The following is a 15,163-nucleotide window of genomic DNA, read 5'->3' on the forward strand; positions in this document are numbered from 1 at the left end:
CATTCTTGCCATCTCTGTTGTAGCATAGCTTTCGTCGGTAAAGTGTGCGGAACAAACGACTGACCATTTCGTCAGCTTTCCCCACAGCCTCGTATTTTGAACAAATTTCGTCCAATTTCTTGCCACTTTCGCATCTTTGGGCCACTGGTGCAACTTGAATCCGTCCCTGTTCGTGTTGTTACACCCTCCGACAACACACCAACGAGGCATGATGTCTCCAAGGTACGGAAAACAGTCGAAAAAATGGAAAATGGCGGATTGCTTCCCGATGTGACGTCAACGTCATCGCTCCGGGAGCGAATAATAGAAAGGCGTTTAATTCGCCAAAATTCACCCATTTAGAGTTCGGAAATCGGTTAAAAAAATATATGGTCTTTTTTCTGCAACATCAAGGTATATATTGACGCTTACATAGGTCTGGTGATAATGTTCCCCTTTAAAAGCCACAAAATGCAACGGGTCCATCAGACCCACAAACGCTGGCTGAGTAACAACAATATGAATGTTACACAAGGGTTAAACATGATAAACCCTGTCAAATATTCTACCAAATCAGGAAATTTTAACAGTTTTGACCTTAAAAATAAGCTATTGGTGTGCTCCTCGAACCCCACATTATGGATAATTCTAAGTGCCCGTTTTTGTAAGATTGTTAAGGGATATATGTTGGTTTTATAATTATTTCCCCAAACTTCTGCATAATACCTTTCACATGAGTGAATAGTATAGTTGCTAGAGATTTTCCATCTAGCTCTTGTCGTGCTTTAGCCAGCACTCCATTGCTTCTTGATCATTTCAAATGAACATATATAATATGTGCTTTCCAATAAAATTTTTCATCTATTATTACACCGAGGAATTTACTTTACTCAACTCGCTCAATATTAATCCCTTCAACCATGATTTGTATTTGTGTATTTATCTTTTTATTTCCAAATGTGTTTTACTTAAATTTAGAGACAAATTGATCCTTTTAAACCACGTTTGCATTTTCTTCATTTCTAAAGTGATTGTATCAATAAGTCTATTCAAGTTACTATCAGAAAAAAAAAAATATGTGTATCATCTGCAAATAGGACCAGCTTTGAGCATTTTAAGACATTACGCAGATCATTAATATATCAAATAAAAAAACTTTGGACCCAAAACTGATCACTGCGGAAGAAGTTACGGTAATGCTTAAAATGACCAAAATACTGTAAATAATACATGTTGTGAATTAGACTGTTACTACATTCCATATACTTACAGCGTTTATATACAATATGTTTGGATGTTTTTATAGGGTTTTATAGGAAAAATAGATGAATCCCCATTAGCTGCATTTTAAGCTGCTCTTACTAGCACTTTTTCACTATTTAGAATGCACAGAAAAGGAAAAGACGCATATTCTTGTTCCGCATCAGCTTATTGATGATCCGTATCGCAATTGGCAGCATACAACATTCATCAAAACACCGTAGAAAAACAATCCTTTGGAGGGGAAAAGAGGCCCTGGTCCATTTAATCTGTAAACTGTGCGAATTAAAAATGAAAAGGCATCAATAGTGCTTCACCAGGATGCCAAAAAAGTAAAACATTTTTGAGTAATATAATTGGATTTCAACCGAACAACATGCATTTAGAGTTTTTACATATATAAGACAATTGTTGGTGTATTTTGGGGGAATTCACTGTAAAATGCTTTGCACCACTAAAACTAAAAACAGGCATCCAAAAATTAATGAAATCTCCTGATTAAATATTTAATTGAAACAATCAATAGATTAATCAATTCAATAAATTATTGTTTTAATATATATATATATATATATATATATATATATATATATATATATATATATATATATATATATATATATATATATATATATATATATGTGTGTGTGTGTGTGTGTGTGTGTGTGTTTGTTTCAGCACCAACAGGTGTACCGGATAGTAAGGAGGTTAATTTGTGTCTTTATTACAAAATCTTATTTTTGACACTAAATATATCTAACAATTTTTTTTTTGCGTTTTAATTTTATGAACTGAATGTGTTTATTATGCCCAGGTAGCCCAGTTAACTGACATTTTTTTTATGCTGATTTGCAAGACTGGCGTCACGTGACTTCAAACTTCACACCTCATTGGCTGGTTCTGAGACAGGATAGATTGCTTTTGTCTTAATTTACCGGAAGTGAGTCTTGCTTTTTTTAAACAGCACATTTTTCCACACTGAATTTTTCAGCACTGATTTTTTTTTTACACTGAATTTTAAAACACTGAATATTTTTCAATTCAATTGTCAGCATAGTTTCATGTAAAAAAAAAATCAGTTCACAAAATTAAAATGCAAAAAATTCAGTTACCGTATTTTTGGGACTATAAGGCGCACTTAAAATCCTTTCATTTTCTCAAAAATCGACAGTGCGTCTTATAACCCGGTGCGCCTATTGCAGTGGTCCCCAACCACCGATTGGTACCGGGCCGCACAAGGAATTAAAAAAAAAAAAAAAAAAAAAAAAAAAAGTTTTTATTTTTTTATTAAATCAACATAAAAACACAATATATATGCTATATATCAATGTATATCAATACAGTCTGTAGGGATACAGTCCGTAAGCACACATGATTGTATTTCTTTATTTTAAAAAAATAATAAAAAATACTCGGTCCGCGGGACACATTTTCAAGCGTTGACCGGTCCGCAGCTACAAAAAAGTTGGGGACCACTGGCCTAATGTACGGTATAATTCAGGTTGTGCTTACCGACCTCGAAGCAATTTTATTTGGTGCAGTAGTTTGATCAGTAGATGGCAGTCACACATAAGAGATAGGTGTAAACTGCAAGATGACGCCAGTAATTGTCGTCTTGGATTGTCGGCGCATTAAACATACGAGTATTATTATGCTGTGTGTATGAGGACCGCAAAATAGCACCTATTAGCAGACATCTGGTGTTTTGTTGCGCAATATTATGCAAAACGAACTTTTCTTACCTTCTGGTACTTTTATGGTATGCAGGGGAAGATGACGGCAACTGACACCAGGGGACAGTAATGCATACTTGCCAACCCTCACGGATTTTCCGGGAGACTCCCGAAATTCAGCGCCTCTCCCGAAAACCTCCCGGGACAAATTTTCTCCCGAAAATCTCCCGAAATTCAGGCGGAGTTGGAAGCCACGCCCCCTCCAGCTCCATGCGGACCTGAGTGACGTCAGGTGCGCAACACCACGTAAATCGTTGGCCAACCAAAAAGTAACCCCAGTACACTATAGCCAACATTCACCAGGAGATGGCAACAGACAAACATAGATAACTCTATTACATTATTCCCCTTTTAGAAATGTATAGAAGTTACTCAAAATAAATAAACAACCCAACCAAAAAATGCAGCAGCTCAATTAAAAAACTGTACTTAAGCCACATTCTTTTTTTTTTTTTGTTTTAGTACTGAACTCTTAACCCTCATTTGTAAAAAAATAACATGCTTATTATACAAACAGTATTTGTACACCTTTAACACAGATTTGTATACTGTCTTCAGAGATTCAGTTTTTTTGTGGTACTTGAAACCTTTCTGGGTACCTGCGAAAGGGTGTTCAGCATGGTTAGAAAAATAGTGACAGAGAATAGAACAAGGATGGACAGTTCAACCCTTAACTCAACAATGAGTAGATGAGTGTTATGTGTGTGTATATGTGTAAATAAATAAACACTGAAATTCAAGTATTTCTTTTATTTATATATATATATATATATATATATATATATATATATATATATATATATATATATATATATGTATATATATATATATATAAAATAAAATAAATATATATACAGCTAGAATTCACTGAAAGTATATATATATATATATATATATATATATATATTGTGTATATATATATATATTGTGTGTATATATATATATATATATATTGTGTGTATATATATATATATATATATATATATTGTGTGTATATATATATATATATATATATATATATATATATAATAAAATAAATATATATACAGCTAGAATTCACTGAAAGTCAAGTATTTCTTTATATATATATATATATATATATATATATACAGTATATATATATATATATATATATATATATATATATATATATATATATATATATATATTTATATATATATATATATATATATATATATATATATATATACATATATATATGTATGAAATACTTGACTTGGTGAATTCTAGCTGTAAATATACTCCTCCCCTCTGAGCCCCGCCCCCAACCACGCCCCCGCCCCACCCCGACCACGCCCCCCACCCACCACCCCCCGAAATCGGAGGTCTCAAGGTTGGCAAGTATGCAGTAATGTCCAAAGATTTATTATATATATATCTATATATCATATATATAGAATAATAAAACAATAATATAAACTAAGGAAATTAAGTGTGAACTAGATCCAAGAGGGTGTATGGTGTAAACGGGAGGTCGAGAATCCAAAAGAGTAGTCCGGGAGGCAAGGGGAACAACAGGGGGTCACAGGAGAACACGGGAAGCGCTGCGGGAAGACAACAGGAACATCAGACACAACGGAAACACGGAAGTCACAGGGGAAGAGCGAGTTTGCGGGATGGAAGCCAGACACGGGATGCTTACAAAGTACCAGAAGACTATATTCCGGCGGCGGCATGCCAGGTTGTCCAAGCTTATGAAGGTAGCTCCTTCATCACTGGCAGGTGTGCTGATTGATGATTTCCGCCAGCTGTGGAGGCGCATGGCCGCGGTCTACTATAAAGTGGCGTAAAGTTCTTACTTATGTTTGTAAGATTAGCTATTAAAGCGCTATAAGATGTAGTGGATTTACATAATTCACCCACAAAACTTGAGTTCTTAGAGGGTTCCGGTCGGACGGTTTTTCACGGGACACATTTCCGGCGTTGATGTTGCATTATTGAGCCACGGATGAGCCCGTTATTGATTTAAGTAAAGTCTGAATGTCATTAAAACAGTTAGCTCCATCTTTTGACACTTCTTCCACTCCCGTCCTTGCATGCTACACCGCTACAACAAAGATGACGGGGAGAAGACGTTGCTGAAGGTGAGCCACGTAAATAAGACCGCCCACAAAACGCCGCATCCTGAAGAGACGCTCAGAAAGCGACTTGAAGATGATCTGTAAAACATCATCTATGCAACACTTTCACCAAAGAACCACCATTACATGTTATGTAGACCACAAGATAGGGTTTTAAATTCAGAAAAAAAATCATAATATGACCTTGTGAACGTCTCTCTATGCGAGTAGGGTTCTCCTGAGGCCAATAGATCTTCTCGAGCCCGGGTAGCAGGTTTGAACAAGTCTTTTGTTTTCATATACACTCGTGTGCAGGACTTTTCAGTCTTGTGTGCTCGTGGTCGGTTGTTCTTTCAGTTTTCGGGTGTGCGCGCTCTGCTCTCAACCGCCCTTTCCACTCATGGCCGCGGCCCTGCTGATAAAGGCGACAGGTGATTATATAATTAGTCCCAACTGGGCAATCTACTCACCTGTCAGCTGGGCTTCGAAGCCGGGCCATACACACTCCATTCCCGCAGGAGGTGCGTCGACCACACCCCCCTCCACAGACCCCTTTAATGCGCCTTATAATCCAATGCAACTTTTGTATGAAAATTTATAGGGCGCCTTTATATATTTTTTTATATTTATGTTTTTATTTATAGGGCGCCTTTTAATTCGGTGCGCCCTATAGTCCGAAAAATAAGGTACATTTATTCAGTGTCCAAAAAAAAGCTTTTACAAACCCCGTTTCCATATGAGTTGGGAAGTTGTGTTAGATGTAAATATAAACGGAGTACAATGATTTGCAAATCCTTTTCAACCCATATTCAATTGAATGCACTACAAAGACAAGATATTTGATGTTCAAACTCATAAACTTTTTTTTTTTTTTTGCAAATAATAATTAACTTAGAATTTCATGGCTGCAACACGTGCCACAATAGTTGGGAAAGGGCATATTCACCACTGTGTTACATGGCCTTTCCTTTTAACAACACTCAGTAAACATTCGGGAACTGAGGAGACACATTTTTTAAGCTTCTCAGGTGGAATTCTTTCCTATTCTTGCTTGATGTACAGCTTAAGTTGTTCAACAGTCCGGGGGTCTCCGTTGTGGTATTTTAGGCTTCATAATGCGCCACATATTTTCAATGGGAGACAGGTCTGGACTACAGGCAGGCCAGTCTAGTACCCGCACTCTTTTACTATGAAGCCACATTGATGTAACACGTGGCTTGGCATTGTCTTGCTGAAATAAGCAGGGGCGTCCATGGTAATGTTGCTTGGATGGCAACATATGTTGCTCCAAAACCTGTATGTACCTTTCAGCATTAATGGCGCCTTCACAGATGTGTAAGTTACCCATGTCTTGGGCACTAATACACCCCCATACTATCACAGATGCTGGCTTTTCTACTTTGCGCCTATAACAATCCGGATGGTTCTTTTCCTCTTTGGTCCGGAGGACACAACGTCCACAGTTTCCAAAAACAATTTGAAATGTGGACTCGTCAGACCACAGAACACTTTTCCACTTTGTATCAGTCCATTTTAGATGAGCTCAGGCCCAGCGAAGCCGACGGCGTTTCTGGGTGTTGTTGATAAACGGTTTTTGCCTTGCATAGGAGAGTTTTAACTTGCACTTACGGATGTAGCGACCAACTGTAGTTACTGACAGTGGGTTTCTGTAGTGTTCCTGAGCCCATGTGGTGATATCCTTTACACACTGATGTCGCTTGTCGATGCAGTACAGCCTGAGGGATCGAAGGTCACGGGCTTAGCTGCTTACGTGCAGTGATTTCTCCAGATTCTCTGAAACGTTTGATGATATTACGGACCGTAGATGGTGAAATCCCTAAATTCTTTGCAATAGCTGGTTGAGAAAGGTTTTTCTTAAACTGTTCAACAATTTGCTCACGCATTTGTTGACAAAGTGGTGACCCTCGCCCCATCCTTGTTCGTGAATGACTGAGCATTTCATGGAATCTACTTTTATACCCAATCATGGCACCCACCTGTTCCCAATTTGCCTGTTCACCTGTGGGATGTTCCAAATAAGTGTTTGATGAGCATTCCTCAACTTTATCAGTATTTATTGCCACCTTTACCAACTTCTTTGCCACGTGTTGCTGTCATCAAATTCTAAAGTTAATGATTATTTAAAAAAGAAAAAAAAAAGTTTATCAGTTTGAACATCAAATATGTTGTCTTTGTAGCATATTCAACTGAATATGGGTTGAAAAGGATTTGCAAATCATTGTATTCTGTTTATATTTACATCTAACACAATTTCCCAACTCATATGGAAACGGGGTTTGTATAATAAAGGCACAAATTAACCTCCACATATAGAGCTCTTTCTTTTGGCAATAAACCCCAACAGTATTCATATCTCATAGCTCTTAGAAGAACACACATAAATGTGACTGATGGTCAGGATATAGTTGCTGGTGTCACACAGACATTTTTTAGAGTCTGTGCGTGTGTTTGTTTGTGCCAGCCGGCTTACACCTATGCTGCAGGGTGAGATGTTAACCAGCCGTTGATAAGGTTCTCTCACAGGAGCCCTGATGTTCTGACACTCCCTATTTCATCATGCTCAACCCTTATCCTCTTCTCTCCCCGACTTTATTTCCCCCAGCAGCCCATCATCACCCTGGAGGGAAGTGTGACATACACATTTTCCCAGGAAGGCATCAGTACCGTCACTGTGCAGGTGTCTGTGGGGAATACTATCCTGCAGGACCGAAAGACTATTTTCGTCCATGGTAAGGATTCTGCAACTCTTTTTTTCGAGATTCCGTCATTGTAGCAAGCTTGTCACCTCGGGCCGCAGAATAAAAGGGTTTTTAGTTTCAAGCGTTACAGCACATTGGGAATATTTGCAAGTTGGCATGATACATTGACAGTTTAGGACTAAACAGGGTCAGCAAAAAAAACTGCTGAAATTGTTTGCCATACTTTGGTTTATCAGGGGGCAGCACGGTGGTAGAGGGGTTAGTGTGTCTGCCTCACAATACGAAGTGGTAGAGGGGTTAGTGTGTCTGCCTCACAATACGAAGGTCCTGCGTTCGATCCTGCGCTCTGGATCTTTCTGGGTGCAGTTTGCATGTTCTCCCCGTGACTGTGTGGGTTCCCTCCGGGTACTCCGGCTTCCTCCCATCTCCAAAGACATGCACCTGGTCATACTTGCCAACCCTCCCGGATTTCCAGCGCCTCTCCCGAAAACCTCCCGGGACAAATTTTCTCCCGAACATTTCCCGAAATTCAGGCGGACTCAGCTGAGTCTGCTAACCCACAATATAAACAGCGTACCTGCCCAATCACGTTATAACTGTAGAATGATGGAGGGCGAGTTCTTGGTTTCTTATGTGGGTTTATTGTTAGGCAATTTCATTAACGTCCTCCCAGCGCGGCAACAACACACAACAACAGCAGTCACGTTTTTGTCTACCGTAAAGCAGTTCGTCTGCCGTAAACAGCAATGTTGTGACACTCTTAAAAAGGACAATACTGCCATCTAGTGCATTTGATGAAAGCACTTTTGTGCATGCCACACAGCAATGCATCATCAGAGAGGGTGTTCAGCATGGTTAGAAAAATAGTGACAGAGAAGAGAACAAGGATGGACAATTCAACCCTTAACTCAACAATGAGTAGATGAGTGTTATGTGTGTGTATATCTGTAAATAAATGAACACTGAAATTCAAGTATTTATTTTATCTATATATATATATATAATAAAATAAATTTATTATATAATATATATTATTATATTTATATATATATATATATATATATATATATATAATAATATATATATAATAAAATAAATTTATAGCTAGAATTCACTGAAAGTGTATATATATATATATATATATATATATATGAAATACTTGACTTAGTATTTCGTCAAGTATTTCTTATATTTATATTTATTTATATAATAAAATAAATATATATTTATAGCTAGAATTCACTGAAAGTCAAGTATTTCTTATATATATGTATATATATATATATATATATATATATATATATATATATATATATATATAGATTGTCCCTAATGTGTGAATGTGAGTGTGAATGTTGTCTGTCTATCTGTGTTGGCCCTGTGATGAGGTGGCGACTTGTCCAGGGTGTACACCGCCTTCCGCCCGAATGCAGCTGAGATAGGCTCCAGCAATTTCCGCGACCCCGAACGGGACAAGCGGTAGAAAATGGATGGATGATGGATGGTTTATCAGGTCCTTTACTTTAGGCTGGTGTGTTTGGTCATCGGCTGCCTACATCTTCCTGTCATCTTGGTCTAATTCTTGGCCCTGATGGAAGTATTATTGTAGCAAAATTAAATAAATATGTGCACGTGTAATATAATTCACATGCGTGGGTACAAACGTATCGGTCTGTATACCAGTGGTGTGTCGTCAGGGCCAGCGAGGCCTTCTCTGCTGGCCTAACATAACCAGAAATCATGATCATAATTAAAGATAAAATTAAGTTTAATTTCCTTAAATATCTAAAAGTATTCATATTCTTTTCATGTTGTATTATGCTCTTTCCAGTGCTGTTGTTTTTAGTTTTAGTTTGTATCCAATCAGAATTAATCTATCTTATGTTGCCATGCTGTACGAAATCTGCCAGAGGCCTTCAGAATCAACAATGCGGGCGTCCGTGTAAGTGTATAGTAAGTGAACGGGCACATACAGTTGATAGATGATTGTGATAGCCAATCAGATCACAAGTTGTCAGTAAGGCCTTATTGCTGGCCTCACGTTAAAGTTATCAATTATTGTCACACACACTAGGTGTGGTAATATTCCTCTGCATTTCACCCATCCCCTTGTTCACCCCCTGAGAGGGGAGGGGAGCAGTAGGCAGCAGTGGTGGCCGCGCCTGGGAATAATTTTTGGTGATTTATCCCCCAATTCCAACCCTTGATGCTTAGTGCCAAGCAGGGAAGGTAATGGGTCCTATTTGTATAGTCTTTGGTATGACTCTGCCGGAGTTTGAACTCACAACCTACCGATCTCAGGGCGGACACTCTAACCACTAGGCCACTGAGTAGGTTGAACGTGACATTTACGCGTCCTGTGATTGGATAGTCATCAGAACCGTTAGCGGATGAATATGAGAACAAATTGAGTTGATAGACAGTTGTGATAGCCCAGGGGTCGGCAACCCGCGGCTCCGGAGCCGCATGCGGCTCTTTAACCACTCTGATGCGGCTCAGCTGCATACTTGCAGACCCTCCCGATTTTCCCGGGAGACTTCAGTGCCTCTCCCAGAAATCTCCCGGGGTAAATATTCTTTGATTTTCAACCTAACAATAATAATAAGGGCGTGCCATGATGGCACAGCATTTAATGCCCTCTACAACCTGTACTAACAGCGTGCCAGCCCAGCCACATGTTGTATTTAGCTTCTGCTTGCACACGTAAGTGACAGCAATGCATACTTGGTCAATAGCCACACAGGTTACACTGACGGTGGCCGTATAAAACAACTTTAACACTCTTACTAATATGCGCCACACTGTGAACCAAAACCAAACAAGAATGACAAACACATTTCGGGAGAACATCCGCACCATAACACAACATAGACACAAAAGAACAAATACCCAGAATCCCATGCAGCCCTAACTCTTCCAGGCTACATTATACACGCCCGCTACCACCAAACCCCGCCCCCCCAACCCTGCACACCCACACATACCCCCCCCGCCCCCTCCTCCGTGCGTCGGTTGAGGTGGGCGGGGTTTGGTGGTAGCGGGCGTGTATAATGTAGCCCGGAAGAGTTAGGGCTGCATGGGATTCTGGGTATTTGTTCTGTTGTGTTTATGTTGTGTTACGGTGCGGATGTTCTCCCGAAATGTGTTTGTCATTCTTGTTTGGTTTTGGTTCACAGTGTGGCGCATATCAGTAAGAGTGTTAAAGTTGTTTTATACGACCACCGTCAGTGTGACCTGTGTGGCTGTTGACTAAGTATGCCTTGCTGTCACTTACGTGTGCAAGCAGATGCCTCATACAACGTGTGGCTGGGCCGGCACGCTGTGTGTACAAGTTGTAGAGGGCGTTACATGCTGTGCCATCACGGCACGCCCTTATTATTGTTGATTGAGTGAAAATCAGCAGACGCTTGAGAGAATAGTTGCCCTGAAATTCGGGAGTCTCCCGGAAAAATCGGGAGGGTTGGCAAGTATGACGCTGTCAAGCGCCTATCATATAAAACTCGCGGGCCGCACATTCAATTTTCATATTAAGGTGCGGGCCGCATGTCTGAGACCCCTGGTTTATACATAGCACAAGGCAAAAAAAAACTTTGTATGCAGTGTTATTTCATTTTAAATTTCAAAAGAGTTTTGTGGCTCCCATTGCTTTCTTTAATTTGTGAAACTGGTCAAAATGGCTCTTTGAGTGGTAAAGGTTGCCGACCCCTGTGATAGCCAATCAGATCACAAGTTGTTGACAGTAGCCTATCCAAGTAGCCTGATGTTAACGAGACTGTGATTGGATACTCACTTGTCATTCCAAAGTGAGTATCCATTCACTAGTTTCAATTTAGCAGAACGCGGGAAGTGTTGTGCCGTAGCCGGACCGGGATAGCAGTGTAGGACAACAAAACTTTGATTAGGTGGCAGATATATATTTGAACTCCTCCACTTGGGGCAGGGTCTCCTCCGCAACCCGGAGATTGCACTCCACCCGTTTCCGGGCGAGACCCATGGACTCGGACTTGGAGGTGCTGATTCTCATCCCAGTCGCTTCACACTCGGCTGCGAACCGATCCAGTGAGAGCTGAAAGATCCTGGCCAGATGAAGCCATCAGGACCACATCATCTGCAAAAAGCAGAGACCTAATCCTGTAGCCACCAAACCGGATCCCCTCGACGCCCTGACTGCGCCTAGAAATTCTGTCCATAAAAGTTATGAACGGAATCGATGACAAAGGGCAGCCTTGGCGGAGTCCAACCCTCACTGGAAACGTGTCGGACTTAGTACCCAAGCAAACTGCAATAAAAGGCCTTAACGACTATCGGCCTGTGGCCTTAACCTCCATAATTATGAAGTGCCTAAAGAGACGTGTGCTTAAACACATCAAGGCTGCTCTTCCACCCACTCTGGACTCTACAGATCCAACAGGTGATGATGCTATCTCCATCGCCCTCCACTTTATACTGCTCCACCTGGAAAAAACAGAAAGGTTGCTGTTTGTGGATCACAGCTCTACTTTTAATGCTATCCTCCCAAGCAGACTGTTTAAGAAAATGTCTTACCTTGATCTCTACCATAACATCTGCATATGGATACAGGACTTTTTAACCAACCGACCACAGTCAGTCAGGAAGGGCCCTCTGAGTACAGGAGCCCCACAGGGCTGTGTCCTCAGCCCTTTTATTTACTCACTGTACACACAGGACTGCACGCCGACCTATATCACTGATGCCATCATTAAATTTGCGGATGATACAATAGTGGTGGGCCTGTTCAGCGGGGGTGGGACGAGACGGCGTACAGGGAGGAGGTCCACAGGCTGGCAGAGTGGTGTACAGTTAACTTGACTCTGAGCACCGGGAAGACAGGGACAAATACTCTTCAGGAGAAAAACAAGCAACCACCAGCCTCTGGAGAGGGTGTCAAAATTTAAATTTCTAGACATGAATATTTCAGTGGACATCGCTTGGGGGAAGAACACAAACTGCCTGGTTAAGAAGGCACAGCAGTGATTGTGTATCCTCAGGGTTCTCAGGAGTTACAACCTATCACATCTACTGCTGTCCTTCTACCAATCTTCGGTCTAATCTTATGACATCCTGGTCTGGTATGGAAGCAGCACTTAAGTAGACAAAAATGCCCTGTAAAGGGTGATAAAAGCTACTGGGAAAATAACAAACATAACCCTGCCAACCCTTATTTTCACCTCCCGTTGTCTCCAAAAAACAGAAATTATCCTGAAAGACACAATTTACCCTGCTAACCACCCGTTCGACCTTCTTCCCTCGGAGAGGTGCTATTGCGGATTTCAAACACGCACCACCAGACAGTTAAACAGTTTTTGGTAGCACTTTATTATGGGGAGCATATTCACATTAATTAGTAGCTTATTAACATGCAAATTAGTAACATATTGGCTCTTAATTAGTCATTATTAAAGGCCTACTGAAATGCGATTTTCTTATTTAAACGGGGATAGCAGGTCCATTCTATGTGTCATACTTGATCATTTCGCGATATTGCCATATTTTTGCTGAAAGGATTTAGTAGAGAACATCGACGATAAAGTTCGCAACTTTTGGTTGCTGATAAAAGCCTTGCCTGTACCGGAAGTAGCAGACGATATGCGCGTGACGTCACAGGTTGTGGAGCTCCTCACATCCGCACATTGTTTACAATCATGGCCACCAGCAGCGAGAGCGATTCGGACCGAGAAAGCGACGATTTCCCCATTAATTTGAGCGAGGATGAAAGATTTGTGGATGAGGAAAGTGAGAGTGAAGGACTAGAGGGCAGTGGGAGCGATTCAGATAGGGAAGATGCTGTGAGAGGCGGGTGGGACCTGATATTCAGCGGGGAATGACTAAAACAGTAAATAAACACAAGACATATATATACGCTATTAGCCACAACACAACCAGGCTTATATTTAATATGCCACAAATGAATCCCGCATAACAAACACCTCCCCCCTCCCGTCCATATAACCCGCCAATACAACTCAAACACCTGCACAACACACTCAATCCCACAGCCCAACGTACCGTTCACCTCCCCAAAGTTCATACAGCACATATATTTCCCAAAGTTACATACGTGACATGCACATAGCGGCACGCACGTACGGGCAAGTGATCAAATGTTTGGAAGCGTACTCACGGTACCGCGTCTGCGTATCCAACTCAAAGTCCTCCTGGTAAGACTCTCTGTTGTCCCAGTTCTCCACAGGCCAATTGTAAAGCTTGACCGTCATCTTTCGGGAATGTAAACAATGAAACACCGCTGTGTTTGTGTTGCTGCAGTCGGCCGCGATACACCGCTTCCCACCTACAGCTTTCTTCTTTGCTGTCTCCATTGTTCATTGAACAAATTGCAAAAGATTCACCAACACAGATGTCCAGAATACTGTGAAATTTTGCGATGAAAACAGACGACTTAATAGCTGGCCACCATGCTGTCCCAAAATGTCCTCTACAACCCGTGACGTCACGCGCAGGCGTCATCATACCGAGACGTTTTCAGCAGGATGTTTCGCGCGGAATTTAAAATTGCACTTTAGTAAGCTAACCCGGCCGTATTGGCATGTGTTGCAATGTTAAGATTTCATCATTGATATATAAACTATCAGACTGTGTGGTCGGTAGTAGTGGGTTTCAGTAGGCCTTTAAGTACTTATTAATGCCTTATTTTGCATGGCCTAATTATACAACCAGTAAGCCATTAACTAAGAGTCTTCCCTCAATAACCTCAGAATTATTGCTTATTAGTAACCCTAACCCTAACTCTTATATGTTTCCAAATAACTCTAAATTAAGTATTTCTTACTTCCCCATACTAGAGTGTTACCCAGTTTTTATTGTCAAGCCATCAACAAACTAATTAATGCACAAAAAAATGTGCCTGTGAAATACAATTTTACTATCCTTTTAACACATTGTTGTCTATTATTTTAATACATTCTACTATCATCCTAATATGTGTGCGTGCTTCATGTGGGTTTCACTTTGTGCTTTAAACTGAATCTTGTTGTATGTTATTTATTTCCTTTTTGTTAATATTCAGCCCATGGCAGTGTTGGATATCTAGTCCAGTGTTTTTTTTAACCTTTTCTGAATCAAGGCACATTTTTTTTCATTGAAAAACCCCCGACGCACACCACCAGCAGAAAACATAAAAAAATTTAACTCAGCAGCCGATATTGACGATAAAAAGTCGTTCTCGCAATTGTTGGATAAGAATTCAAACCATAACCAACCATGCATCACTATAGCTCTTGTCTCAAAGTAGGTGTACTGTCACGACCTGTCACATCACGCCGTAACTTCTTTTGAATTTTTTGGTGTTTTCCTGTGTGTAGTGTTTTAGTTCTTGTCCTTGCTGGCCCTGACGGCACACCACTGTAAACTT

General features: G+C 40.4%; 1 protein-coding gene across 6 annotated transcripts in view; it reads left to right on the forward strand.

The window, feature by feature from the left end:
• Window positions 1-15,163, forward strand: part of sorcs1 (sortilin-related VPS10 domain containing receptor 1) — a 664,251-nt gene that overhangs the window by 606,250 nt on the left and 42,838 nt on the right. For 5 of the 6 annotated variants that reach the window (XR_009816964.2, XR_009816965.2, XM_061977167.2 and 2 more), the window contains one exon: window positions 7,677-7,803. Coding sequence is in view for 4 of the 6 variants with exons in the window: in XM_061977167.2 (XP_061833151.2) it covers window positions 7,677-7,803 (127 nt within the window). In the remaining 2 variants the exon portion in view is untranslated. The remainder of the gene's footprint in view (window positions 1-7,676; window positions 7,804-15,163) is intronic. The other variant, XM_061977166.2, reaches the window with a different exon arrangement.

Source organism: Nerophis lumbriciformis, linkage group LG16 (genome assembly GCF_033978685.3).
Source record: "Nerophis lumbriciformis linkage group LG16, RoL_Nlum_v2.1, whole genome shotgun sequence".
Lineage (NCBI taxonomy): Eukaryota > Metazoa > Chordata > Actinopteri > Syngnathiformes > Syngnathidae > Nerophis > Nerophis lumbriciformis.